The sequence below is a fragment of the Brachionichthys hirsutus genome, unplaced genomic scaffold (assembly GCF_040956055.1).
Source record: "Brachionichthys hirsutus isolate HB-005 unplaced genomic scaffold, CSIRO-AGI_Bhir_v1 contig_1443, whole genome shotgun sequence".
Classification (NCBI taxonomy): domain Eukaryota; kingdom Metazoa; phylum Chordata; class Actinopteri; order Lophiiformes; family Brachionichthyidae; genus Brachionichthys; species Brachionichthys hirsutus.
The window spans coordinates 1-25,135 of NW_027180460.1; the positions used below are offsets into that span (position 1 = coordinate 1).

At 44.1% G+C, this 25,135-nt stretch overlaps 4 protein-coding genes across 4 annotated transcripts; 3 read left to right on the forward strand and 1 right to left on the reverse strand.

Annotated features, from left to right (window-relative positions):
• Positions 1-6: 6 nt before the first annotated feature.
• Positions 7-5,276, reverse strand: LOC137915054 (MTRF1L release factor glutamine methyltransferase-like; the record flags this gene model as incomplete). Its single annotated transcript, XM_068758538.1, has 10 exons — positions 5,108-5,276; positions 4,397-4,570; positions 4,208-4,299; positions 4,022-4,115; positions 3,792-3,929; positions 2,917-2,981; positions 2,758-2,807; positions 2,570-2,675; positions 346-441; positions 7-84 (listed from the first exon to the last, which is right to left on the reverse strand). Coding segments are annotated over exons 1-10 (941 nt in total), but the record flags the coding sequence as incomplete, so codon positions are not given.
• Positions 5,277-5,835: 559 nt separating this feature from the next.
• On the forward strand, positions 5,836-10,171 carry LOC137915052 (GATOR1 complex protein NPRL2-like). Its single transcript, XM_068758535.1, has 11 exons — positions 5,836-6,158; positions 6,492-6,583; positions 6,762-6,930; positions 7,605-7,713; positions 8,017-8,153; positions 8,303-8,400; positions 8,690-8,726; positions 9,109-9,202; positions 9,279-9,396; positions 9,480-9,622; positions 9,699-10,171. The coding sequence occupies exons 1-11, from the start codon at positions 6,081-6,083 to the stop codon at positions 9,764-9,766; spliced, it is 1,143 nt and encodes a 380-aa protein (XP_068614636.1). The 5' UTR covers positions 5,836-6,080; the 3' UTR covers positions 9,767-10,171.
• Positions 10,172-11,147: 976 nt separating this feature from the next.
• LOC137915060 (zinc finger MYND domain-containing protein 10-like) lies at positions 11,148-15,468 on the forward strand. The gene is made up of 12 exons (XM_068758544.1): positions 11,148-11,327; positions 12,257-12,362; positions 12,449-12,565; positions 12,649-12,702; positions 13,560-13,712; positions 13,804-13,892; positions 13,963-14,057; positions 14,157-14,329; positions 14,627-14,752; positions 14,835-14,956; positions 15,082-15,207; positions 15,375-15,468. Exons 1-12 carry the CDS (start codon positions 11,239-11,241, stop codon positions 15,466-15,468), a joined length of 1,344 nt encoding a protein of 447 aa, XP_068614645.1. The 5' UTR covers positions 11,148-11,238.
• Positions 15,469-18,599: 3,131 nt separating this feature from the next.
• LOC137915053 (ras association domain-containing protein 1-like) lies at positions 18,600-25,035 on the forward strand. The gene is made up of 6 exons (XM_068758537.1): positions 18,600-18,918; positions 19,342-19,466; positions 23,241-23,345; positions 23,428-23,713; positions 23,791-23,906; positions 23,987-25,035. Exons 1-6 carry the CDS (start codon positions 18,600-18,602, stop codon positions 24,131-24,133), a joined length of 1,098 nt encoding a protein of 365 aa, XP_068614638.1. The 3' UTR covers positions 24,134-25,035.
• Positions 25,036-25,135: the final 100 nt, after the last annotated feature.

Genomic DNA, 25,135 nt, shown 5'->3' on the forward strand with positions numbered 1-25,135 from the left:
ACATGCTGCAGCTCTTCAACATTCAACTCCACCCATCGGCGAATGAGCGAGGGGTGTCTGTGGTCGACTTCCAAGTAAACGCGTCTGTCCGTAACAAAAGGGGGGGGAGGGGGGGCAAAAAACAAAATTCACCAAAACCGTTTCATCAGCAGGAGTCACCTCGACACGAGAGACGTGGCTCAGCTCTCCAACCGTAGTCGTTTAAAAAGCGTAACTTATTAAACACGGGGTTTTCCAGAACTCGCTGTTCCTATGAAAAGCTGACGATGCAGTTATTAATTAAATCCAGGAATGTGCACGTGTGTGTGTGTGCGTGCGTGTGCGTGGAGCAGCACGGGTTCTTACCCATGATTGGATAGGATCTGCGGAGCCAGAGCTAAAATCCGTTGAATCACCGTCAGCCCATCTTCACCTCCATCTAGAGCCGCATGGTCCTCGAACCTACCGGCAGATTCAGGACTTCAGTTTGATCCCAACACAGGAGCATGAATAACGCTGCATGCACCGATGCAAAACAAAGATTCATTCTATACCATTACAAAGGCTTGATTTACATTTTCTTCCATTTGAATTTAGAACGTAGAAATGTGCTTTTGTAAAATGATTAGCGGGTCAAATTTTAAACACACCGCATCATGAACAAAGCCTAAAGCTGACTTTAAATTTAATTATAAAGTCTCATTTCACTTGACACTTCTTTCAATATATACACAATTTGTAACAGAAATATTTAATTTAAAAGAAAAAGAGTATTTTAAATTTGCAATTATACTAAAATATATTTAAAAATAACAACAAAAAAAATCTAAATAAGTTGTGGTGCTGTGTGAAATAAATAGAAAGAGAACGCAGTGATTTTTGAACATTCTGTTACTGGTTACAACAGTTTCACAAAGTGGTCTCGAGCTAAGCAGTAATGTCCTTCCTGGAATCCCTTCTAGGATTCCCCGTCACTCCCCGTCACGTCTAGATTAGGAACCAGTCTTCCAAACGGCTTGGTGCCGTGAGCATATACCGAATCTGAATTCTTTCACATCACGTTTAATCCAAAACAAATGTTTGTGGGTGATTTTAATATTTCAACAAAACTGTTTTCTGACTCCTCTGGATCCTAATTAAATGAAGATTTACAAAACAGTATCCAACAAACTTGGAACACGGTAAAATAAAATAAGAAAACCCGTTTGCAATGATTCAGTAAAATATGTAATTAAAGTAGCACAAATGTTCAAAAAGCTAATTTAGATTTTGAAAATTATATCTTTTAAAATTTTCAACACGTTTGAAAAGCATATTTACCAATTGCTGCGACCCCCTCCGCCGTGGAGGTAATGTTTTCACCGGCGTTGGGTTTGTTTGTCTGTTTGTTAGCGAGATAACTCAAAAGGTTAAGGCTGGATCTTGATGAAACGCTCAGGAAGTGTTGGGAATCTTACCAGGAAGAGTCGATTAAATTTGGTTACGCTCCGCAAGAGTTCCTGGATCACTTTGAATTTTTTTCCGTTAACATTGCATTGCTTCAAAATTCGTCTCAGATTATTGAATTTGACAGTCACGTAGTGGGAGGGGGGGGTGGGGGGGGGGGGCTCTATTTATTTGGGTCCAGGTCGTTATTACTAAAGATAATTAATTTTCAATGTTATGTTACCTGGTTAAATAAAATAAAATAAAATCCACGCCATCCTATCAGACGCTGGCTTCTGAAAGCCAGAACGGATACACAGACTGCAGAGACAGTAAGCTGACCCACGTCCTGCAGAACTCCTCAGGTGGGAAAGCCAAAACCAGCCATTATCTGCACTCTGACCCGTGTTACTTGAGAAGAGAACAAAGAATGACCCTCATGTTATGGAGGTTTCTGATGACGGCGAGTCTGCAGGGAGGGAGAGGGAGAGGGAGAGGGAGAGAGAGAGAGTGCTAGTGGGCATGGGCTTTCTATACCTGCGACACCTAAGCCAGGTGTCACCAATGACACCGACACCGACGGTCCCTCTTCTTTAGTCTTGAGGATATGGTGTCCATGATTTAATAAAAAAATAAAAAATAAGGATGAAGCCTTGTGAAGCTTTTGGGGCTCCGTCCTGATTGTGCCCGGAAAAAGCATTAAAGCTTCAAAGCATCAAACAAAGACCCCCCACCGGTGACATCTAGTGGTCCGCTGCTGTCATAGCAGTCGCTGTGAAGTCGCTGCTTTTTCCATTCAGTTTTGCACTTTGGAACATGAGTTGACTTCTGAACGGTCAGTCAGAACGTCATTTAGATTGATAGCTCATCACTCCTGCATGACCTTGTTGTTACGGTACCCTAACATCACGTCTTTATATTGGACTTAGTGAAGTAATTTAAGTAAATGCATTAAGTTTAGGGTTTTTAACAAATAGTAGATTAAATATTGATGCTGCTCATGTATTGCCTTGGGTTCAGATATCATCTGTGAATAATGACAATTATATGTTGCTAAATAAAAAGACATTAATTGCTAACAATTACACACGTTCTTAGTGCATGACGGTGAGGGTCCATCGTAAACACTCAGTGTCTTACGCTGCTCAGAAATGGCGACTCGAACCTGTAGATTTCCGGTTCCAGTGAGCTCAGATCCCCTGAGAACAGGTATGGAGGGTTACTGACCAACGTTGAGACAGGGCCACAGATGTCCAACACAATTTCTGGATCTGACAAAACACAAATTAACGTTTTTAATTAGTGTCTTCTTTCATTCATCAGTGCACAGTGCAACGCATGACTCTCACTTGCCTTTCAGAACATCTGCATGATAAACCTGCAATCTGTCCTGGAGCCCCAACCTGCAGAGAAAAAAAGGTCTTCAGGCGATCACTGCCACAAGTAAAAAAAGACTGATTGGAAGTAAACTAAAAAGTACACTTGCAATCTGCAACAATAGTATGAGCTCACCTTAACGCATTCTCTCTTGTTAAATTCACCGCATCCAGGCTTTGATCCAGAGCAACAGCTTTAAGCTGGTGAAAGACAAACACAGGCCTTAAACACTGTCCGGATACAACATCAGGGAAAACGGCCTTTAATTCTCTGTTGCTGCATCTGCCTAAGTGAAGAACAAGCCATCAAGGGATTGATCATTTCGTCATATGGCTGCCGCATCGCCGACAGTTATCAATCCACAGTGAGGCTTATTAATCTGATCAGGATCATAAAAAGTATCCGAAAAAGAAAGGGTAAAAAAAAAAACACTGAAAACTTAAACCCCTCTTTGAAGTAGCGACAGCCTTGATAATATTTCCTCTCAAACTATTGATCAATTTATTCAGTATTTTTTTTTGTACACGTCAAACATTTGGACACACTTTCCTGTCTGAAGAGAAATTGTTAAAAGGCGGAACCGTTTGTGCGTGTATTGTCAGAAAGACAAGCGCTTACTGGCACAACAGACATGAAGGCTAAACCAAGTTGTTGGCTGATGCAGGGATCAGGTTCCAACCCAGAAAGATAAGGCTTAGAATAAACGAGACAGCATCGCATTAATACTCTTAGTTTCAGTTTTTCGTCGTCTTATTTCAGTGTGCTAGCATGCTAACAGTGGCTAATTATAAACAGACACCAAGATGCAGCTGCAGGCTAATCACTTCTTTTAGAAGTATTTGGTGTTAAATGAAACCCCAGGCCATCACCAGAGAAATTTTATTTCACTATGTTATGATTCCAACCATCATGGCGTCGCGTGACCAAATGTGAGGATCACCAAACACATCAGGACACGTCATCGGGGGGGGCCGTGAGATGCTGCAAGAAGTCAGAGGCAAACATCTTACCTGAGGCCGACTCTTCAGCAAACTCAGAGAAATGGCACCAGAGCCGCAGCCCACTTCCAGGAATGCATGTTGGGCATCAGCATCCGGTCCAGGGCTGGGCTTCCTATCCAGATCAGTGAGCACAAGCTCAACCAACTCCTGCAACGACACAGAGGAAACGCCGCCGTGCTCAGCGCGGATCACTGAACTCGAGTGTGTACGAGCAGCTCTGCGTGGGCGGTGCGTTCCACCTCGGTAGCGGGTCTCGGTATGAACACAGGAGGTCTCATCTTCAGCGTCAAATCTCTGAAGTCCCACTCCTCAATCACATACTGCACAGGCATTCTGCACAAAACAACCCTCACCTATGAAGTACTCTGAAGCAAAAACATCAGGATGCATATCCAGAAACATATGGCGATGTCAAAACCTCCCACCTGGAGAGGCGCCTGGTGCAGAGCTTCCACATCTGCTCGGTTTGTTCTCGGCTGAGAAATTCTGTTAACTTCCCCGGCTCGACACTTTCAATCTGGACAGAGATATGGAGCACGGGAACAGGACAGGATGCTAGTAAGCACGATAGCGGCATTAATTCAGATGAACACAATCAGCAGATTAGAACTCACGGTTTTCGCCCCGAGTAGATGAGCAATGATGTGGTGGCTAGAGCTGTCGGGTTCCGTCACACCTCTTTCCATAAAGTGCCCCTTCCATATGTGCACTGCCCGACTCGCTGTGATCCTGCTTAGCGGTAAGGCTGGGGCGCTGCATCTACGGACTGGATAGGAGCCCCGAATCCCCTACGAAACAGAGCATTTAAAAACGGCAGCAAATCGATAAAGGGAATCATTGTTTTTTGCTGACATAAATATCATTTTCCATAGTTCTAACTCTATTTTCATTTAGATATACATTTAGTCAACTTTACTTTAGCTCAAGATCCACTGCTACACTAAAGATTTTCAAAATCCACGACATGATTTTGGGAGATATTTCGGATTTAAAATAAATTCCGATTACACAAAGGGCCCGGTTAAGGTAAAAAAAATAATAATAATAACAACATTTAATAAATAAAAAAATACAATTCATGGATCCCCTTCCCACGCCCTACTTTAAGTCATTCGTTTTGTTTGTAGCTCAGCCTCCACGCTTCCATTAAGTTGCATGATAAATGCCATTTAGTTTAAAATCTAAATGGTTAAAACAATAAAAGAATAAAAAGCTTATTTCACAATGTTAAAAGAAGCAAAAGAAATCCATCGATCCATTCATTTACAGCCGCTCCACAATTTGAGGGTTTCTATGTTCCCCAAGCATGAAGGTTAAATGTTTACCTTTGTGCGACACCGCATCAAGCCCGCGTTTAGAGATCGTTTCCACATGACCAATTGGAAACACCTGATTTATTGATTAATGATTAAAATGATTCACAACGTCCTCACGGTGTCTCAGCTGTTAACCCGCACGTTTCAAGTTGCATCGCTGCATCGTCCATTTATACGCGCTAGATTTCCTTCGCATGGCGCACAGCGCCCCATCTCTGACGCTATCTACATGCGCCATAGATAGTGACGCATATCTACATGCGCCATAGATGCGCAGCAGTGACGCTGGTGAATCGTGTGGCATTTAAATCCTGTAGAATAAACGAGCTTTCTTACGAGGTAACCTGAAACTCCATGCGACGCGGTGTTTATCGCTGAAAACGCAAATTGTGTTTCTCCTTTTCGATGAAATACCTGAAATAATCCGTAACAATAGAATTGTATTGATTTACATTTCAAAACAGCTCGTAGTTCGCTACTTCGTAATGCATTAACCTCAAACATAATGAAATATGTGTTTAAAATTATATAACGTATCTGGAAATGCGTCAAGATGTGGAGTAAAAGCTTAGGAACCCTTTTTCTAGTATTTACTGTTTAAAAAACAACAGCATCCTTCCCTGTCAGTGTACTGATCACTCGTCCTTCATTGATTAGGAGATTTCCGAGCAGCTGCTGAAGTCACCAGTGTTGTTGTTGTTGTTGTTGTTATTGCTATGAAGGCGTGGGCTAAAGAAGAGACGCTTAACATTCTCTGTACTATTGACATCATCTTATTTACAAAGCACAGTGACAATTTCTTTATTCGGACTTTTTTTTTAGCGACGCTAGTCCCGCTAAGTGTGTTTGACGAGAGGCCGGAAGCTTGCATTTCATCGATAAAGCGAGAAGCTAGCTGCTAGCTTGAGTAGAGGCCGAACGACGCCGCCATCTTGAACCGACGCTGTCCAATTCAAGTTGTTGCGTTCGGTTCCATGTTTCGATGGACATGAACAGTAGGATCGAGTGCATATTCTTCAGTGAGTTTCACCCCACCCTGGGTCCGAAGATAACATACCAGGTAAGTGCAGCGTCCACTATTAGCATAATAGTAAAATATTTCAACAAGGGAGGACATTTATTAGCACTATTAATATTAAACGTTTTTATTCTTCTCATCTTTCATTGCATTAAAGTCGGTTCAATGAGGTCCGTGTTATCCTGTGCATGCAGGCACTGACATTAGTCCTATTAAATATTTGAAAGGTTGCTTTCTTTCAGATGCTGCATGAACTGACTTTCAACAATGTGACGTCATATCCTTAGAGAACGCGCAACAACACAGACAGTGCTGGCTTCCACCGAGCTGCCAGTGATCAATATGCATTCTGCACCTCCTGTTCTCTCGCTGCAGGTTCCAGAAGAATATATTTCACGAGAACTCTTTGACACGGTCCAAGTTTATATCATCACCAAGCCGGAGCTGCAAAATAAATTAATAACCATGTAAGTAATCCAAGTAAAGTAACCTTTAACCTTGAAAACTGGTGGTCTGCCACTTTTTATTGTGATTTTCTTTTTCTCTTTGATGTGATGATTTATTTAAAAAGGGAATTTTCTTGTTCTTTTTTTTTAGTATCAGACTGTACTCTGATTGTTGTGCCTTTTTTTTGTTTTTTTTTAGCACTGCTATGGGGAAGAAGTTGATTGGATGTCCTGTGTGCATTGAGCATAAAAAGTACAGCCGTAACGCCCTCCTGTTTAACCTCGGCCTTGTTTGTGATGCCCAAACCAACACGTGTGCCCTTGAGCCGCTTGTCAAGAAGTTGTCGGGGTACCTCACGACTCTGGAGGTAATGAATAATGCTCCATTATTGTGGGGTTGTTTTTCAGGAGTTGGGTTCAGCTCCTTAGTTCCAGTGAAAGGAACTCTTAATGCTTCAGCATGCCGAGACATTTTGGACAATTTCATGTCCCCAACTTTGTGGGAACATTTTTGGAGACGGCCCCTTCCTGTTCCAACGTGACTGCGCACCAGTGCAGAAAGTAAGATCCGTAAAAACATGGATGAACGGGTTTGGAGTCCTGACCTCTACCCGATAGAACAGCTTTGGGGATGAGTCAGAGCGGAGACTGTGAGCCTTCTCATCCAACATCCGTGCCTGACCCGACAAATTCCCTTCTGGAAGAATGGTTTAAAATTCCCACAAACACACTCCTAATCCTCCTGAAAAGCATTCCTAGAAGAGTTGGCGCTGTTAAAGCTGCAAAGGTGGAACCAACGTCATTTTAAATCTTGTTAGGACGATGTTAGATTCTAAAAATGAGATGTTTCTAATCCAGAACGCTTTTGACAAGTATTATTTATTGAATTTCCTTGAGACGAAAAGTTAAGAATTATTTTCTGGAAAGAAGGCTTCTGTTTAAATTTCTGTACATTCCGTTGTTGCAGTTAGTACTAGTAGTAGTGAGTACTAGTACTAGTAGTAGTAGTTTTAACCGTTCAGTCTTTTTTGCTGTGTTGCAGCTGGAGAGTGGCTTTATATCCAACGAGGAGAGCAAGCACAAACTGTTACCCATAATGTCAACCCTGTTGGACGAGCTCAATAACACCGGAGCCTGCACTTTACCAATTGGTACGCTGCTGTTATCTTATTTTATTGCATGTACAGTATTATCAGATTTTTAAAGTTAAAATTAGATGGAAAGTATGTTTGAGTATAAATGTATGTTAGAAACCCGTTAATAAAATGTCATTATTATTATTGCAAATGTATCAGTTTGGTTATTCTCTTTCAATAACAATCTATTGTTATTGTCGATGATAAAGATGGAATTCAACCTCAAATTGTGGGCTATATAATGTTATTTTTTGTTGTGTCTGTGGCAGCCCTGATGAATGAATGAATTATCCTCTTTCTCTGCTCTGTTTGTTTCAGATGAATCTAATACCATCCATCTAAAGCTGATTCGACTGCGAAAGGACCCCCCGATAGTGCAGGAATATGACGTCCCGGTCTTTACCCAGTGCAAAGAGTATTTTAACAAATCTCAGTGGGACCTCACCACTCAACAGGTGGCTGATGTCTCAGGGTTTTATGAATAGAGACGAGGCATTTCATTGTTTTAATAAAGATTTACTGGCTTCTGGCACAGAGCAGTCTTCTTATCAGGTCCAAGGTCACGGAACAAACCGATAATACTCTGCTGTCTTGTTTTCTGCAGATCCTGCCTTATATCGATGGATTTAGGCACATCCAGAAGATCTCTGCAGAAGCAGACGTCGAGCTGAATCTTGTTCGTATCGCTGTGCAAAACCTCCTGTGAGTATTTCAGCAGAAAACTCGCATTGCAGCAACAGCTGCTGATGCAAATCAAACCACCCCCTCCTCTGTTTTTCAGATCCACACCCTCTTAACATAAGTTCATTTTATTTGTATATATATATATACACACACACAAAGCAGCTATTTTAACACTTTAGCTGTTTTTAACATTTGCCCTGACATAAAGCAGAGTTTGTGTTCTCTACTGTGTAGTTGCTGTTTTTTAGTTTTCCCCTGAACTAAACCAAACTGGCCGTTTATACTGAAACTCTTGTTTTCTTTCCAGGTACTATGGTGCTGTGACCTTGGTGTCCATTTTTCAGGTACTTAAGCACTGATTTATTCTCGCGTGCTTCCGTGATGGAATGGTGCTACTTTTGAATAAATGTTTGGGCCGATTTAATTTCCAGTCCAAATATAATGCGAACGAAGTTACCGCTGGATCTTTTGACTTCGGGCCTTTTCCGTCTTTCATAGGACATTTCAATACCTTGAAAATGTAACTCCCCCCCCCCCCCCCTCAGAGACCGCTTTAAATAACTTTTTTTTCTATGAAATGCACCTATGGCAGGAATCCCAAGTATTTTATGTTTGTTCCAAGCTGACTATATTTAAAAATGTCGCTGCGTTTCTTTAGTAATATTTGTCCTTTTTGTTTCACAGTCAAACTGTTCAACGCTGTGTTTTGTTTTACCTCCCCTACAGTACTCTAATGTCTACTGCACCACCCCTAAAGTCCAGAGTCTAATCGATGACAAGGCCCTTCAGGAGGAGTGTCTGAACTACGTCACCAAGCAGGGTAAATCAGTTACAGCCGTTGAATTCAAGCGTTATTTTTCGTTTTCTTTTATCGCTGTATTGTCGTGCTTTTTCAGGTCAGAAGCGTGCCGGTCTGAGAGACGTGTTCCAGCTGTACTGTGGGCTGAGTCCAGGAACCACAGTCCGAGACCTTTGTTCCCGCTACTCGCAGCAGCTTCAAAGGGTTGACGAGCGGTCCGAACTTTATCAACTCCGTATAAAGTATTTCTGACTCTCGGAAACTCCCTTCAGAGTTCTATTTATTTGTGTGCTTTCAGACGTCTGATCCAATTTGGACTGATGAAGTGTCTTATCCGACGGCTGCAGAAATATCCAGTGAAGGTTATGCGTGATGAGAAGAGCAGGCCTCCTCGGCTCTACACCGGCTGCCACAGTTATGACGAGATCTGCTGCAAAACAGGCACTCGATCTCTATTTGTGGATCATAGCTGATGCTCAATGGCAGGAAACCTACTTACGCTGTCGTGATCTCACAGGGATCTGTTACCAGGAGCTGGACGAGCGTTTGGAAAATGATCCCAACATCGTGGTGTGCTGGAAGTGATCCGGCTTCAAACAGCGATCAGACCGAGAGGCCGAGTCGCCTCGTCCACAGATGCCTTCAGTCAGACGACTATGAGTGAAAAGTAGTATTTTGTTATTTGTTTTAAATACAAGAAGGAGGGCAAGAAAGGGTAAACTTCAGCACAGCAGTCATGGTGGCTTCATTTAGCCCCTAAGCAAACTGCCTCCTCTCAGTTTCATCCAATCTACTTCAGAATTGAGTTGTTTTCTGTGCTGATTCACATTTCCATGTGGATGAGTCATGAAACATCACGGAGCTTTACAACAACAGTTTTCAACGTTTCGTGTCTGCACATACAACTCGGGCCAAACCTTAAGTCTTAATATTATTTGTGGAAATAGACTACCGGTACATGTTTGTATTTTACTGCCAATATATTGTTTATGACTAAACTAGAGTCTTTGCCCTCTTCTTTCTGATCACCCCAACTATTTGGCTACCGTTGGTATTTTAAATAGTTCATAGTTAGCATAGTTCCTTTATCTCCAAGTTCAGAGAACATCTGTGGTTAAATTAAAGCAGTTCAAATGTAATGCAGTTCAAAATCCGGCATCCAGACGTACTTTGCTGCTGAAAAAGACACTTTTATTCCTCCATAATCAGATGGTGACAAAAGACATTCCACCTCTGCTTCTTCAGTTCTGAAAAGCTGCTGTGGCATTCCAGATATTTAACTAAAATGGAGATGGAGACTCTTTCTAATGCAATTGATTTTCTTGCCATGATTTTTGGAACAACCGGTTCTTGTGTCTCACAAAAAGATTTCTGACCTGATCTGAACCCTGGAGCAAGCGTATCAATGCATTGCCTGCCTGATTAGGGTTTACTGGATTCCTGGAAGACTTTATAACTTGGTTCCTGGTCATATTCCATAACCTTTATCTGGTTTAAACCTCAGCATTGGTTTTCCCTCCCGTATCCAGGCTGAAAACGAAATGTGACATGATTAAGTGATGCTCTTCGTGCATTAATAGTCTTTGTAAATTTAGTTCATTTGTATTTGTAAAGCACCAGATCATAATAAAAAGTTACCTCAAAGCACTTTACAGGTAAACCAGGGGAAATGGATGGAGAGGGCGGGGCTCAGTGGGCGTTGCCCCGGCGGAAAGGCCAATGGCGGGGCCTGGCTGTTAATGTCTTTAAAAGTAAGAAGGATTTTAAATTCCGGCGTAAACATGGAGTCAACACGGAGATGTTAGTCAACGCAGAGAACTCTGTCCAGGATATCTTCTCCCTCGTCTATTTTCATGCTCGACTGTGATGTTTTTTTTTTTATTTGAACATGCCCTCTGTGGTGCCAGGAGGTAACTGCACTTAAGAGTGCGCTCGGTTTACGGTAACCAGGGCAACCACAGGGCAGACTGCAGAAAGCTAACTTCAGGCAGAGCTGAAGAGCAATTGAAAGTGGTTTTTATTTAGAATAAACTCTTTTCTTGGGTCTCTGTGAGATAATGGACATTCGGGTAATTCTTCCTGTCGAGGCCGAAACGTTTGTTCAAAGTCTGGAAACGTTCTCTCTGAAGGAAGTGGGCTCTGCGAGGTAAGACGAGGGGCCGACCGGGAACCGGCGGGGCGGATTAAACCGGCCGATATTCGGCATTCTGACGCGCATCGGCATCGGCCCTCTCTATTGATCCGACGGCCGATAGAATTGTGACTCATTTCTGTAAAAAAAAGAATGAAACAATCTTCTAACTTTGTTTTATTTACTTTATAACTTTATTTTAACTTTTTAAGAGATGCTGCTGAGCTCCCTGCACTTTGTTACAATTTTCAAACAAAGATTTGTTGATTATTGTCTAAGATTAAAAGAAAAAAGCTATTTAATAAACATGCATTTAAACGTTGGAGTTCATATTATTCTAAATTTGGACGGCATATTTTTTTAACTTTTACTGGAAATGAATACCGGTTATCCGCTTCCTTGACTACTAATAATCGGTATCGGTATTGGCCACTAGGTAAGACTTACCGGTTACCTCTCTAACTAACTCTACTTTACGTTAGGGTTAGCAGTAAGTTTATTAAACTAGTTATTCAGAGTGTGCTGAGTAAGTACTGATGAAGTCGAGTACTTGGTAATAGTCACGTAAAACACAAACATGGAAAAGTAAACACATTGTGCAACGCTGTTTTTGCTACTTTACTTTATCAGTGGAGAAATACGTGTTCAGACATTTTGAATTAAGTAGTAGTACAAAGGTATTACTGTAAAATATACATGAAGTACCAGAAGTAAGCGTGCTGTACTCACAGAACGAGAATAATATCTGCCATATTTTATCATTATATTAATGTTGGACTCTTTACAAAGGTTTTTTATAAAATGACAAATAGAGTTGGAAGTCTTTCTAATCTAAGTTAATTGTGATGTTAGACTCGGATCAAAGTTGTGGCGCTGCTCTCCGTTAAGCGTCGATCTGATTTGCTGAGGTTGTTTCGTGGGTTTTCTGTTTGCGCGGGGGACAGGTGGCTCAAACAGCACGAGAGCATCGAGAAGCTGAACATGCAGGCCATATTGAGTGCTTCTGCTGATGATGAATTTGTCAAGGATCTCCTGGTATCACATACGAAGGTAACTGCTATACCTCTCCTCTAATAATCCTGAAATGCCAGTGGGCTGTCCTGCAGAAACAAAAACAGAAACTCCTCCCTCTCCAGATACACGTTCTGGTCCATGAAATGATCCTCATTGAGGTGTGGAAGGATAACGTTTTCCCCATCTTATGCCGGCTGCAGGACTTTAATCCCACGCACACGTTTCAACTTTACATGGTGGTGAGTGTGAAACACGGCGTAAAGGTGATCGGCTTGTAATGCAGGCAATTGATCTAATGCACTCTTCAATGTCTGCCTCTTAGCTCCACCATGAAGGTACGATCATAAACCTCCTCGAAACAGTGATGTTTCACAAGGTCAGTGTCTTTACTCATACTCTCTGATGTTCTATTCCCCCCCCCTTATTCCCCCCCCCCCCTTTTTTTGTCCACCTACGTTGCACATATTAATTGCCTTAGTAATTTATTGTAATTTATGTAATCCATTGTCATTCGTTGTCATTTTGCATCAGTGGTGTAATTTATTTTAGATTAATTGTTAGATTGCATCGGCGGTGTAAAATCATCTTATTTTTGTTTTTCTAATGTTACGTTGCATCAATTGAGTCATTGAATATTGGTTTTATTTGTATTTGTATTGTTAAATTTGTATTGTTAATTGTGGATGATTTATGTACGAAGGACTTCCAACGGAAACAAGACCGCAAGGGCTTTTTTGAAATGCTAACATTCTATCTAATAAATATATTCATTCATTCATTCATTCATCTGTAGAGGACCGGGTGAAGTGTTGCTGTGGCGCACCCTGGTGGGACGAGCCGAAAGAAAAAGAAGAAGTTTAGTCATCTGTAGCCTATTCTGCATGCATGAAATGTGCAATTGATAAGATATGACCAGAAATGTTGTTTAAAACATTCAAACTTAAACAAACAAGCAAACAAACAGGCATTAAAGCAACGGCGTCGCTGTTTTGTCCTAAATGTCCGTGTATTGTGTTGCAGCAGTATCTATTGTGGTTAGAATGCTAACCAGCTAGCCATGTGTCATAAAGTCTGATCGATAAGTAAACAAACTCCTACGATATCAAGAAACTAAATAAACTTCCTATTCGTTTTCTTACTAACGCTGTCGCTTCGGGGCGGTCTGTCCGGTAACATTCTTACGGCGTGAGGTTTGTGTAATAACTCTGAGAGCGTTTTTGCGTGTATATTCAGGAATCACACGAGGCGGCCGATGACTCTGTTCTCGACTTGGTGGAGTACTGCCACCGCAAACTCACGCTGCTGGCCAGCAAAGCATCCACAGCAGGCGTGGCAGCGTGTGACCCACGCAACGACATGGCAGAAAAAGCAGTTTCCTCCATAGAGGTACAGGCACCTCAGTAGAATGCTCTCTCTCTCTCTCTCTCTCTCTCGCTCCGAGATTAATCAATCGCATCATTCTTCTGTCTCGCTGAAGGAGTTGCAGACCATGCGTGTCGCACTGGAGTTTCAAATCTCCCTGAAGGCGGTGTCGGTCCTGTGCTACATCACCGGTCACACTGAGAGGTATATGGCAGACGAGTTTATAGGACAGAACATGAGACGGTTTTAACAAGTGCTTCAAAAAATGTTTCAGCATCAGCGCCATCAATCGTTTGCTGTGCACCCATAACATGCCCAGCATCCTGGTTCAGCTGATTACCTGCTGCCCTTGGAGTCGCTCTAAAGAAGGTACACATCGCACCATTGGTGCATCTTTTTTCTTTTTTCTTTTGCCCTTTTTCTAAAAACGAACCCGTTTTTCACTTGTCGCTCTGTCTCCGACTGAAGGCTCCGTAGAAAAGTACATCAATGGGAGCTGGCGGAAGATCCCCGACGAGGACCGCTTTAAGATACAAAAACTGGACGGTCAGGTCTGGATCGCGCTCCACAATCTGCTGATTAAAGAGGACTGCCACAGGAAATACAACTTCAACAGTTTCAACAAGAGCCAGCTTCTGAAGGTGTACTATGGGAGAGCTGTTGACTCACTGCGTCTGCCTGGCGGTTCTCTGTAAACTCGATGTGACGAGGCGAGAGCGCGCCGGATTGTTTTGACACAGATTCAGTTTTCACACGTTGCTTTGCTCGAGACGTTTCCGCCTGTTACGCACTTTCTCACCCGCTTCCTGTTGCCTCGGCCATTTGTGCAGAGGGCCTCGCGCATCCTCCTGTGATCTCAGGGTGCACGCTCCTCGGCATGTTGCAGAATATTCTGTTGACGTCGTCGTTCTTGATGTTCCGTTGTTCACACGCTGCAGCTGCGGGGCTTCCTGACAGAGGTGGTGATCGATCAGCTGCCGTTCCTGCTGGAGCTGCACCGGTTCCTGGCTCACCTTGCCATCACACGCCCCGCCCCACCAAAAAAAGAGCTGGTTTTGGAACAAGTACATGTTCACGCACACACACACATATCTACACCGAACTACGCCCCTGTGCATTTACCATCAGTCTTTTATTGATGTATAGATCCCAGAAATACGGAACCAGATTGTGAGCGAGAACTCTGGCAAGTGGAAAGCAATAGCAAAGCATCAAATCAAAGGGGTGTTCAACCTTTCCGAAAGTGACTTGAAGATGCAGGCACGATGGTAATACTATCAGAATAACCGTTCAGTATTACAAGCGTGTCGGCGCTGAATGTACAGATAAATCAACTCCATCCATCTGTTCTGCGGTGGCGAGCTAAGTCTTGGTTATTTTTCTCTCTCTCCAGTCTGGGTCAGACATACAACATAAGTGTGATGGATATGTTACTATCTGGAAAGCCAAAGTGTGGATCCTGCGGCAAAGAAGCTTCCAAGAGATGTTCTCGTTGTCAGGAAGCGTGGTACTGTAACAGGTAACACTGATTGTCTGACATTTATCTGTTGATTTGCTCTTTAATGCTAAACACAGACGTTCTGGTCATTCTAGATCGCAATGGAAATCCCAGGATGTCTAAGGAGCTTACGTGTTTTCCCTCACTAAATGTGTGATGTCTTGTCTTTATCGTGTTGTTCTTCTCAGAGAATGTCAGGTGAAGCACTGGCCGAGACACGAGACCCTCTGCATGCTGATGGGCGGAGCCAAAGAGACCACCCAGGAGGCCCAGCACAGCTAGAGGACACCTTTAAAGACTGGATGATGAAACTCCGGCCACTTTGTGGCAAAGCAGCAAATAGGGATGAATATCTTTTTACAGAATTAATGAAAAAAACAAATGATTGAAAATGATTAAAATAATTAATTCTCTCCTCATCCATGCTGTACGAAACCATCTTAATGTGTTAATAATTTTGAAATAAGTTGAATTTTCAGTAATAAAATAAAATACGTTTTTCTTGAAATAAAACTGATGATAAAGTCGAAACAGTGTGGTTTCACCAGTATTTAGAACACTTCAGAGAATATTAGTAACACATGAAGCAAAATGATAATCAGGTTGTCACTAAAATAAATTAAAGATAAGGACCAAATCATTCTCACGATGGAGAAGATGCTTAAGACAGATAAATAGACAGACAGACAGACAGATAGATAGACAGACAGATAGACATACAGACAGATAGATAGATAGACAGACAGATAGATAGATAGATAGATAGATAGATAGACAGACAGATAGAGAGATAGATAGATAGATAGACAGACAGATAGAGAGATAGATAGATAGATAGATAGACAGACAGATAGAGAGATAGATAGCTAGATAGACAGACAGATAGAGAGATAGATAGATAGACAGACAGATAGAGAGATAGATAGATAGTGTAGCAGGGGACACCACAGGGTGAAGGTGCTGGAGGCCACCACAGGGTGTCGCCCTCTCCTGGGGCGCTTCTCCTTAAAAAGGGAGCGGCTATTGGCCAAGGTGATGCCAATTTCCTGTCGGGTGACCAGATTGTTTGCTGGGCCCACATGCATGGTCGAAGCATTTGATGAGCTAAGCCGGTGAATATTTTAATATGTTGATTTTATATATCATGTTTTAGGTTTTAAATGTGTTTTACTTCGGTGAATATTTTAATATGTTGATTTTATATATCATGTTTTAGGTTTTAAGTGTGTTTTATTTGATAGGGTCTGTTGAAGACCGGAGTGATTTGAGCTCGGATTCGTAAGGGTTGAATGACTGGGCGTGGGAGAACGACGCCTCAGGTATGCGGTCTTTTAAAGTTTTAGGCATATCTTATTAAATGTGTTTTAACAAATAATGATGTTGTATTTGTTTTGGTTGTTTCAGTGTTCATGTCGCCGCTGCCTGCTGTCTTTTTGTATTAAGTTTAGTTCGAGTTTTGTTTTGAGTTAGTCCGCTCAGTGTCGTACATCTGTGTTTTGTTTATTGTGTAAGCTTGTACGAGCGGACTAACTCTCTTACCTATTTTTATTTTTGTTTGTTTATTCTTTTGTTTCATTCTTTTCTTTTGTTTTGTCACTTCCCTCCCTTGTATCCCGTTAGCACTCCAATACCCACCATACCCGATCCTATTTTTACGTGTGGTTTTATTAGTGCATGGGTTTGTGGTGTGTTGCTTTTAAGTTTGCAGTGAGTTGGAGTGTTGACGTTGCGGGTTTCTTCCGCCTTGTAGTGCGGTGCTATTCGGGGTGGACTGGGGACTGGCAGGCAATACGGGATAAGGTGAAGAGTGACTTTCCATCTGTCATTTTGTAATAAATGCTGGTAACCCTTCGTCATTGTGCTTGTCCCTTTGTGCTCCCCGTAACAATAGATAGACAGACAGATAGAGAGATAGATAGATAGATAGATAGATAGACAGATAGAGAGATAGATAGATAGATAGATAGACAGACAGATAGAGAGATAGATAGATAGACAGACAGACAGACATACAGACAGAGAGATAGATGGACAGACAGACAGATAGATAGATAGATAGATAGATAGATACACAGATAGATAGATAGACAGACAGATAGACAGAGCACCATTTTGCATGTGTGTTTGCTCGTGTTCGTGCAGTTGTGCTAAATTAATGCCAGATCCAGGTCGCTTCGGTCCGGGGGGGGGACTTTGCACGCCCACTCAGCTGCGCTCCCCGCTCGCTGATCTGCTCTGCTGCTCCCTCTGGGTGAGGAGGATCAGAAGATGGTGCGTGTCGTGCGTGGAGCTCCGTTACACTCATGACCCAGTCGAACCGAGCCGTGAGGATGGAGGATTATTCCCAGAGACGCCGCAGTGATTCGGAGCGGGTGTGAACGCTGCGGAAAGTTCTCCTCGGATGGAAGACGCGCTCGGACAAATGCAGCGCCGCCGCGGGCTGCTTTCTTCTCCCGCTTCGGTGAGTCGCTTCAGACCCGTTCTGTTCGTGTCTGTTCTGCGACGCTTGTAAAACATTCACCATCCGACGGCTTCATTTGATTAACTTCTCGTTGCGTGAGATGTTAAAGCCGCTCTTGTGTCTCCGGGACCGCACTTACCTCCACACTTATTCTGGTATGGAGACCTTTATCCCGAGCCCCGCTGAAATATAACGGCGCGTTTGTGTCACAAACACAAACGCTTCACAGCAAAAAGGAACATTTTGCAGGACTTGGGAGGGATGGACGCATGGCGTGGTTTGCGTAAACCCTCGTGTTCTGCACCGAAACGTCACTGGAACACTGAACTGGGTGAACTGGCCTCAGAGCTGCGTTCTCTCTTTGTGGCCTACTTTCAACAAGGGGTCGGAAACATTCCTCAGAGTTCTGGCTCCATATTTACATCGTGGCATTCTGTAATTTGTTGGCTATACGGATCTATATGATGATCCCACCGCATCCCCAAAGGGTCCCTGTTGGATGGAGACCCGGCGACCGCGGAGGCCATCGGACTACTAGTGAACTCACTGGTCCCTGTTGGATGGAGACCCGGCGACCTTTGACACCATCCTATTGGACAGACTTGTCACCATATCAATTGATAACTCTTCCATTACCGCTTCCCCTCAGGTTCAGGTTATGAGTGTCATCCTCAACAGCAAACTCTCCTTCACATCCCATAATAACACCACGACCCATTCCCCATTACATCAGCCACCTCTGCCCCCCCCCCTTTATAGTGCACAGTCTCGTCGCCTTTAAACTTCGATTGCAACGTCCTTCTGTTCGGGCTACTTTGCAAAAATACTCCATAATAGATTTCTTTTTTTTTAAAGTGATCCAGAAGTTTTCTGGGAGGTAACAGGGTGCTACTGTGTGTGTTTTATTTTGGTGGTCAGTGATAAAGGAGGGAGCCAGGCCCTGAGAGGAACAATGTCTTGGGAGGAGTTTATCGAGCTCCGTGACTTGAGGTCCGCCAAAGACCAGATAGAGCTGACGGGCACGTCTTCGCCCTGCTCACCGCCACGCCTGGAAAGAGCAAACGCCCTGAGGATCAGCCCTGGGAAGGTGTCCGATCTACTGAGCCGGGTGGGCATCATCCGAGTCCAGAGCAGCGCCCACGACCCCCAGCCCACTGAGGAGAACGGGGAGGGACACAACTTCCAGCCCTGCAGCCACGCCCAGCCGACATGGTGTGACCTTTGTGGGGACTTCATCTGGGGACTGTACAAGCAGAGCCTGCGCTGTGCCAGTGAGTTGACTTGCATATAGGCTGCTGGCGTGTACGTGCGATTGCCTCAGCATCTGCCTGTTCAGAAATGTGAGAAAAGCTGCGCGCCGCCTGTTAGCTCGTAGAAATCCAAAGAAGTCGTAAATGTCCGTCCCGTTGTCTTTTAGCAGCGTATTGGACGGAATGACGTCAAATACGTGTGCATTTGTTTCCGGCGCATTTTGGTTTGGACATGTTCTCGAGTCACAGGCTAGTTTTCTCCGCTTTTTACAGGAGTGCAACGTGAAATCTGCATAGAAATAGACCGCATAGACTTCACGCCGTGCTTCTACCTCCTCATCGATGTACAATCTCGCTCTGCAATAATGCACGTTCATCACAGATAAGGTTTTGTGGCGTGTTTATACATTTACAATGTGCTTGTCTGAACTCTGCGACCTGCAGATTGCAGATTCACGTGCCACTACCGGTGTCGCTCGCTGATCCAGTTGGACTGCAGCTGGGACCGAGGCTCTGTCGGCGACCTCACCTGCGCCATTGAGTACGCCATAGAAACGGACACCAATGTGGTAAGGACCTTTTGTTCATCGTCACAGTCAAATGTGTGAGAAGTCACTACTTGCTTTTTTTTTATTACCATATGTTATAACAAGGCAGAGATTATGTACGGTAGCTCACAGAGGTCTCGTTGCACTGCCTGCTGCAGGTTGTGATTTCACCAGAATTCTCCTAAAATCAAATGATTTGTTTCACGGCTGAAAAATAGGAACCACTTTCCACGCCACTAAGTGTACAGCCTTCACTAAAATCCAATCCCCGCACAGATTTGTATAATTAAAGGCAACCTGACACTGCCTGCATTAATTCAATGTGCCTAAAGCCATCATGCATGGAACATTTAAAAGAACTGAGAGGATGTTTCAGGAAGCAATCCTGCTTCACTGGACCTCAGAACTGCAATAAAAGGTTGTTCAATAGTGAAACGTTGGCATACAGGTTCATCTATGTCAGAAACAAGGTACAACAATGAGAAGCATACGACGTGATTTACTTTTTAGCCCCATCTTTTTTTTAGTTTAGGGGAATAAAAACATTTTGATATACACTGTATACCAATCAGTCATGGCATTGATCAGGGGTGATCTTCCGTCCTTCCATCCATCCGTCTGTCTTTAACTGCTCATCCGGGGCCGGGTCGCGGAGGCAACCGTCTGAGCAGGGATTTCCCAGACTTCCCTCTCCCCAGACAACTCCTCTAGCTCTTCCGGGAGAATCCCGAAGGTGATCCTCAAATGAATGAATGAATGATCTGGCATCTATACATCTAAGATGCTTTTATGTTCTTTTATGAGGAGAATCAAGTTGAAAGGCCAGTAGTAGTTGTTCAAGGCAGCAGGGTTTGTTACTCCTTCTGTCAAACACTTTCTTCTTATCGAAGATGACTGGAATGTAAAAGCTCGTGCGCTACTGCCGTGTTTTACTGGCGCTCAGGCTTAGGCCTTGTTAGCCAGTTACAAACAGGCCCACAGATATAAACAAGCCGTGCAGAACAACAAAGACATGATCAATATGTTCTGTTTGGGTGCCGCAGCCTCCAACCTCATTCACCAAACTCAGGTTGCGAGGACAAATCTGGGAGCTATTTAGTAACGTCTTCACCAGTTTGACGCATGTGACCTTGTGACATTCTTCGTGTTATCGCGTGGATCTTTTTCAAGGGTAGGGTGTGGTTGGGATACTTGGAGATGATGAAATGGAAAAAGGAGACTCCGTATCGCCGCGCCTGAGATTCACGACGACTTTCACCACAGCTTTATGTCAGCTTATATCTTTATTTAACACCGCTGAGAGCCGCTTGTTTACAGTAACATGAATATAAACATTTATACCAAGAATAATGACGCGAGTCTCAAAGTAAAAGGATCTTACTCCGATGGCGCGATAGCAACAACAAAAAAGTAAAACAAATAACCCGTAACGTAAAAAGACAGCCATTCATGCTCACTATTCTAACACGCCAGCTCCCCACAGAAAGCCCCTTTTTTAGTGGCAATCGAACCCAGAACCTTCTCTCAAACGAACTAGATTCAAAACACAAATGTAACTTCAGTTGCTGGAACATTTAATGACGTCCTGTGATGTCGATTCGTTTAACATCTTCCTCGTGATTCGAGGAATAATGAACCTCATGTTCTCTGCGTGAGGGAGGCGGACGGTCAGTCAGTTCCGTCGTCACGTGACTCGGGACGTCGCGCGAGGTTAGCTGGGATGAGGGGGGGGGGGGGAGGGACGAGATCTATGCTATTCGCCCGCCTCGTCCAATCGCGACGAGCCGCGGTGGTTCTGTGTATTTTCCAAACTCAACGGAATGGGGCGGGGGCGGAAGCGGAAGCGAGGGGCGGGGCGGAAACGAGGGGCGGGGCGGCCGGGCCGGGCCACATCCTGTTCCACACAGGCTTGGTTGTTGACGCACTGGAAACGTGGCTGCTCCGTGAACTTCTTGGGAGAGTATCTTATTGTTGATTAAACTCCTTTATCAGCGCGCTACAGAAGTATTTGTTCGCCTTAGAGATTATTTAAGCGTCGGAACTCGTGAATATTCCCGCTCGTAGTGCTATTTTAGCCCGCTAATTGACTTCAGCACCTTCAGTCGCGGGTTTTTATTTATTTATTTTAACTAAGTTTTAAGGCTCGTCCGTCATGTCGAGCGAAACTAGCAGCGCGGACAAAAGCCCGTCCTTCGAGAAGACGTGGGGCAGCTCCGCGAGCAGCGGCTACTGCAGCGAGGAGGACTCGGACTCCGGGCTGGAGCAGTACTTCACCGCCAGGACATCGTTCTTCCCCAGAACCCGGAAAGCTAACGCTAACGCTAATGCTAACGCGAAACAGGTGAGCCTTTGAAGTCGGGCTTTAATACATGTCAGTGTAAGTCAAACAGGAGGTACTCGCGCAGTTTATTTTCTCTTCCTAATATATCTGTGCCATTTTAATGCTGTTTAAAGGTGTTTCATTTGGGGGTTCTTCCGGGCCACGCTTATGGCGCTCCGCTCCGGTGCTTGTTTAAAGCTAAGCCGCCGTTGTTCCCTCTAGTTTTCGGTGGACGGACATTTAAACGTGGGTCTGACCCGCAGCCGAACTCATCCCAACCCGAATGTCATGTTTGGTGACGCAAACCAGCTTCTCAGGTTTCCGGCCGGGACTCCCACGAACACAAACATCCGCGTCACCCACACCCACGCAGGGATCGGCTCTATTATGAAATAAATCGGACCCCCCCCCCCCCCTCAGAGGCCTTTCATGGTTCTTGTTTGGTTTCAATGGAAGCCTGTGGTCTGTCCAAGTATTGCCACTTATTGATCTGTTTAGCTCCAGACCCCCGATGCTTGCGACTTTTGCTTCTCTCACTTTTCATTGTACAGTTGTATGCAGGATAGACTTTGCATATTTGTATATAAAATGCTTGTTTACACAATCAAATAAAGTATCTGCGCAGATTCATGTAAATATAGAGATTCTTGAATTGTATTCCAGAATAGATTGTGCTGCCTCGGAGCTTCCTCGTTCTATCGCAGGAAATACAACTGATCAGTGGAAACAGGAAAGAAGCCACAATTGGGCAAATGTCATTCAGACCCCAGAGGCCGTCTGCGCATGACTTAAACACGACTGGGAGCGATGCGGTCGATGAGGCTGCTGACTTCACAGGATGCGCCTGTGAAACAAGGGGGGGGGGGGGGGGGGGCGTTCTCTCTCCCGCTTACAGCAGCGTCACGGAGGGAGAAGCTATTTTTACACGATTACCAAAGTGAGGAATGCGATGCAGTCTACGCTAACAGCTGCACGTTGCCCCCCCCCCCCCTCTTCCCTCTGTTTACCCCTCCCTCACCAAACGATCGGGGCAGTCCAACTGGATCGGGTCGGGCTGACATCGTCTCCCGCCTCTGCTACGGCGTCAGGACGCTGGGAGTCTGGTGCAACTGGTCCTTGCTGTCGGACGCGGCGGCGTGTCATGGAAAATTAGCAAAACCTTTAGCAAGGTGTCTGTTGTAGTCTTCTAAAGGACGTTGGAGCAATCCATGTCTTTGGGAGAGAAACGCTGAATTTATTACACACCTCAGAGATTTGTTAAAATGAATGAACTCATTGGCAGTTCCTTCATAGTTTAGTACACACAGGATATTCATACAGCAGTAGCACATTTGAAATATGTACGTATATATAATACATAATCTCAAGCCCGTATTCCTATCCTCTCTGAATTGTTTGAAGTTGGTGTTCAGTTGTAGTTTTTAAGTGTTCACTGGCACCTGCTGGCTAAACGGTGTAACTGCACTGTCTTCCAGGATGAACGACCTGAATGGGGGAAGCAGGAGTTGAGCGCTGCAGACATTCAGCAGAAGATAAAGGAATACAATGCTCAGATCAACAGCAATCTGTTCATGAATATGGCGAGTAGAAATCGTTTCTGCATCGATGTATTTTAATGGAAGAGTGTTTTTATCTTGTCTAACATTGTATTTTCCTCAACAGAACAAGGATGGTTCCTACACCGGCTTCATAAAGGTTCAGTTCAAGTTGGCACGGCCTGTGTCTGTCCCGCCGCCAAAGAAGGGAGGGCGGGATGCTGGGGGCAGGAAGACTGCTGGGGTGAAGCGCCGCACCTCTTTCTACATGCCCAAAGATGCATCCAAGCACCTGCACATTAGCTCACGCACTTCCGCTCGCGAGGTCATTGAGGCTTTGTTGAAGAAGTTTACCGTGGTGGACAATCCGGGAAAGTTCGCTCTGTTTGAGCGCAGTGAGCGTGAGGATCAAGGTATCACTTCCTTTTTCGACCTTTAGCTCCAGCAGCGTTTGATAGTCTGTACATTCAAACTTCCTGCCTCCTTTCAGTTTACATTCGCAAGCTGTCCGATGCTGAGCGTCCGATCCCTCTGCGTCTGCGTGCCGGGCCCAACGAGAAAGTCCTCAGCTTTGTTTTGAAGGAGAATGAAACCGGAGAAGTCAATGTACGTGGAACGCAAAGAAGAGAATGGGAGCACCAAATCATGCACATCTATGAATGCAAAGCTTTTTTCTTTCCTTACAGTGGGACGCGTTCTCCATGCCGGAGCTTAAGAACTTCCTCCGCATTCTGCAGCGCGAAGAGGACGAACACATCAAGCAGATCGTGCGGCGGCACGCTCTGGCCCGCACCAAGATGCACGAGGCCCTGGCTGGCTCGACCCCCGGCTGAGATGACTCTGTGCTGGGATTTAAACGTGCAACTCTCGACTGGATAATCAGCTGAAGCTCACCAGTCATCGCTGCAGCCGAAGATCCCAGAGAACACGATTCAAACCGCCTCCTCGGCGAAAGAGAGAGTGAGATGGGCGCGAGACGATGAGCGAGAGCTGGCGCGAATGTGCGTGTGAAATGATGCGAGAGATGAGACGTGCCTTACACCCGGGAGCCTGATGTGCCTGAGAGAATGAGTTGAGAGAAGTGATGGCTGGCAGATGAGACTGGCTGTAGTCTAGTAGGGTTTTTTTTTTTTTTGGTCACTTTAACTTTAGATATAAAACAAGTCTTGATTATAATTTTATAATCAAATGAGCAAAGAATTAGAATTGTAGCAGATAGTTGTTGGAATGTAAACTGATTCCTTATGTTTCCCGAAAACAAAATAACGTTTCCACTCAAAATATTGCTGCGATTTCAGACCAACTCGGGGTGACGCGTCGGCGTCCTGCCTTAAAAACACGCCTTTTAAGCCCAAATGTTTCTGTTTTCCTTTTATTTTAGAAAGTTAGGTTGTTACTGGGGTGTTTGAATTTCCATTTGACCAAGGTCGAGTCTGCCACGTCCACTTGACACCCCTGATGGGTGCAGCTCTTTATTTTATTTTTTATTGTTTGAGCTTCACTGTGTGTGAACAGTTTTACTATGAATGTCAGATGTGTCGATGCCACTCCGTTTGACTGGAATCTTGAATGAATATTGGTGTACACGCGTTTCACTAGAAGCTGTTTGTCATTCTTGATATCTGTGTTTTCTCAAGTTAATTTTACTCGTCTATGCACAAACATACTTGTAACAAAATTCAAAGTGTTTTGACAAATGTGCACTGCAGTTCAGTAAAGAATTTCCGAGAAAGAATTTCCATCTAGTTTTGGTATTTTGTTTCAAATATAGATAAATGTTAAAATACATACAACTGAATGCAAACATGTTTTTTTTTTTCTCCATTATAGCCTGT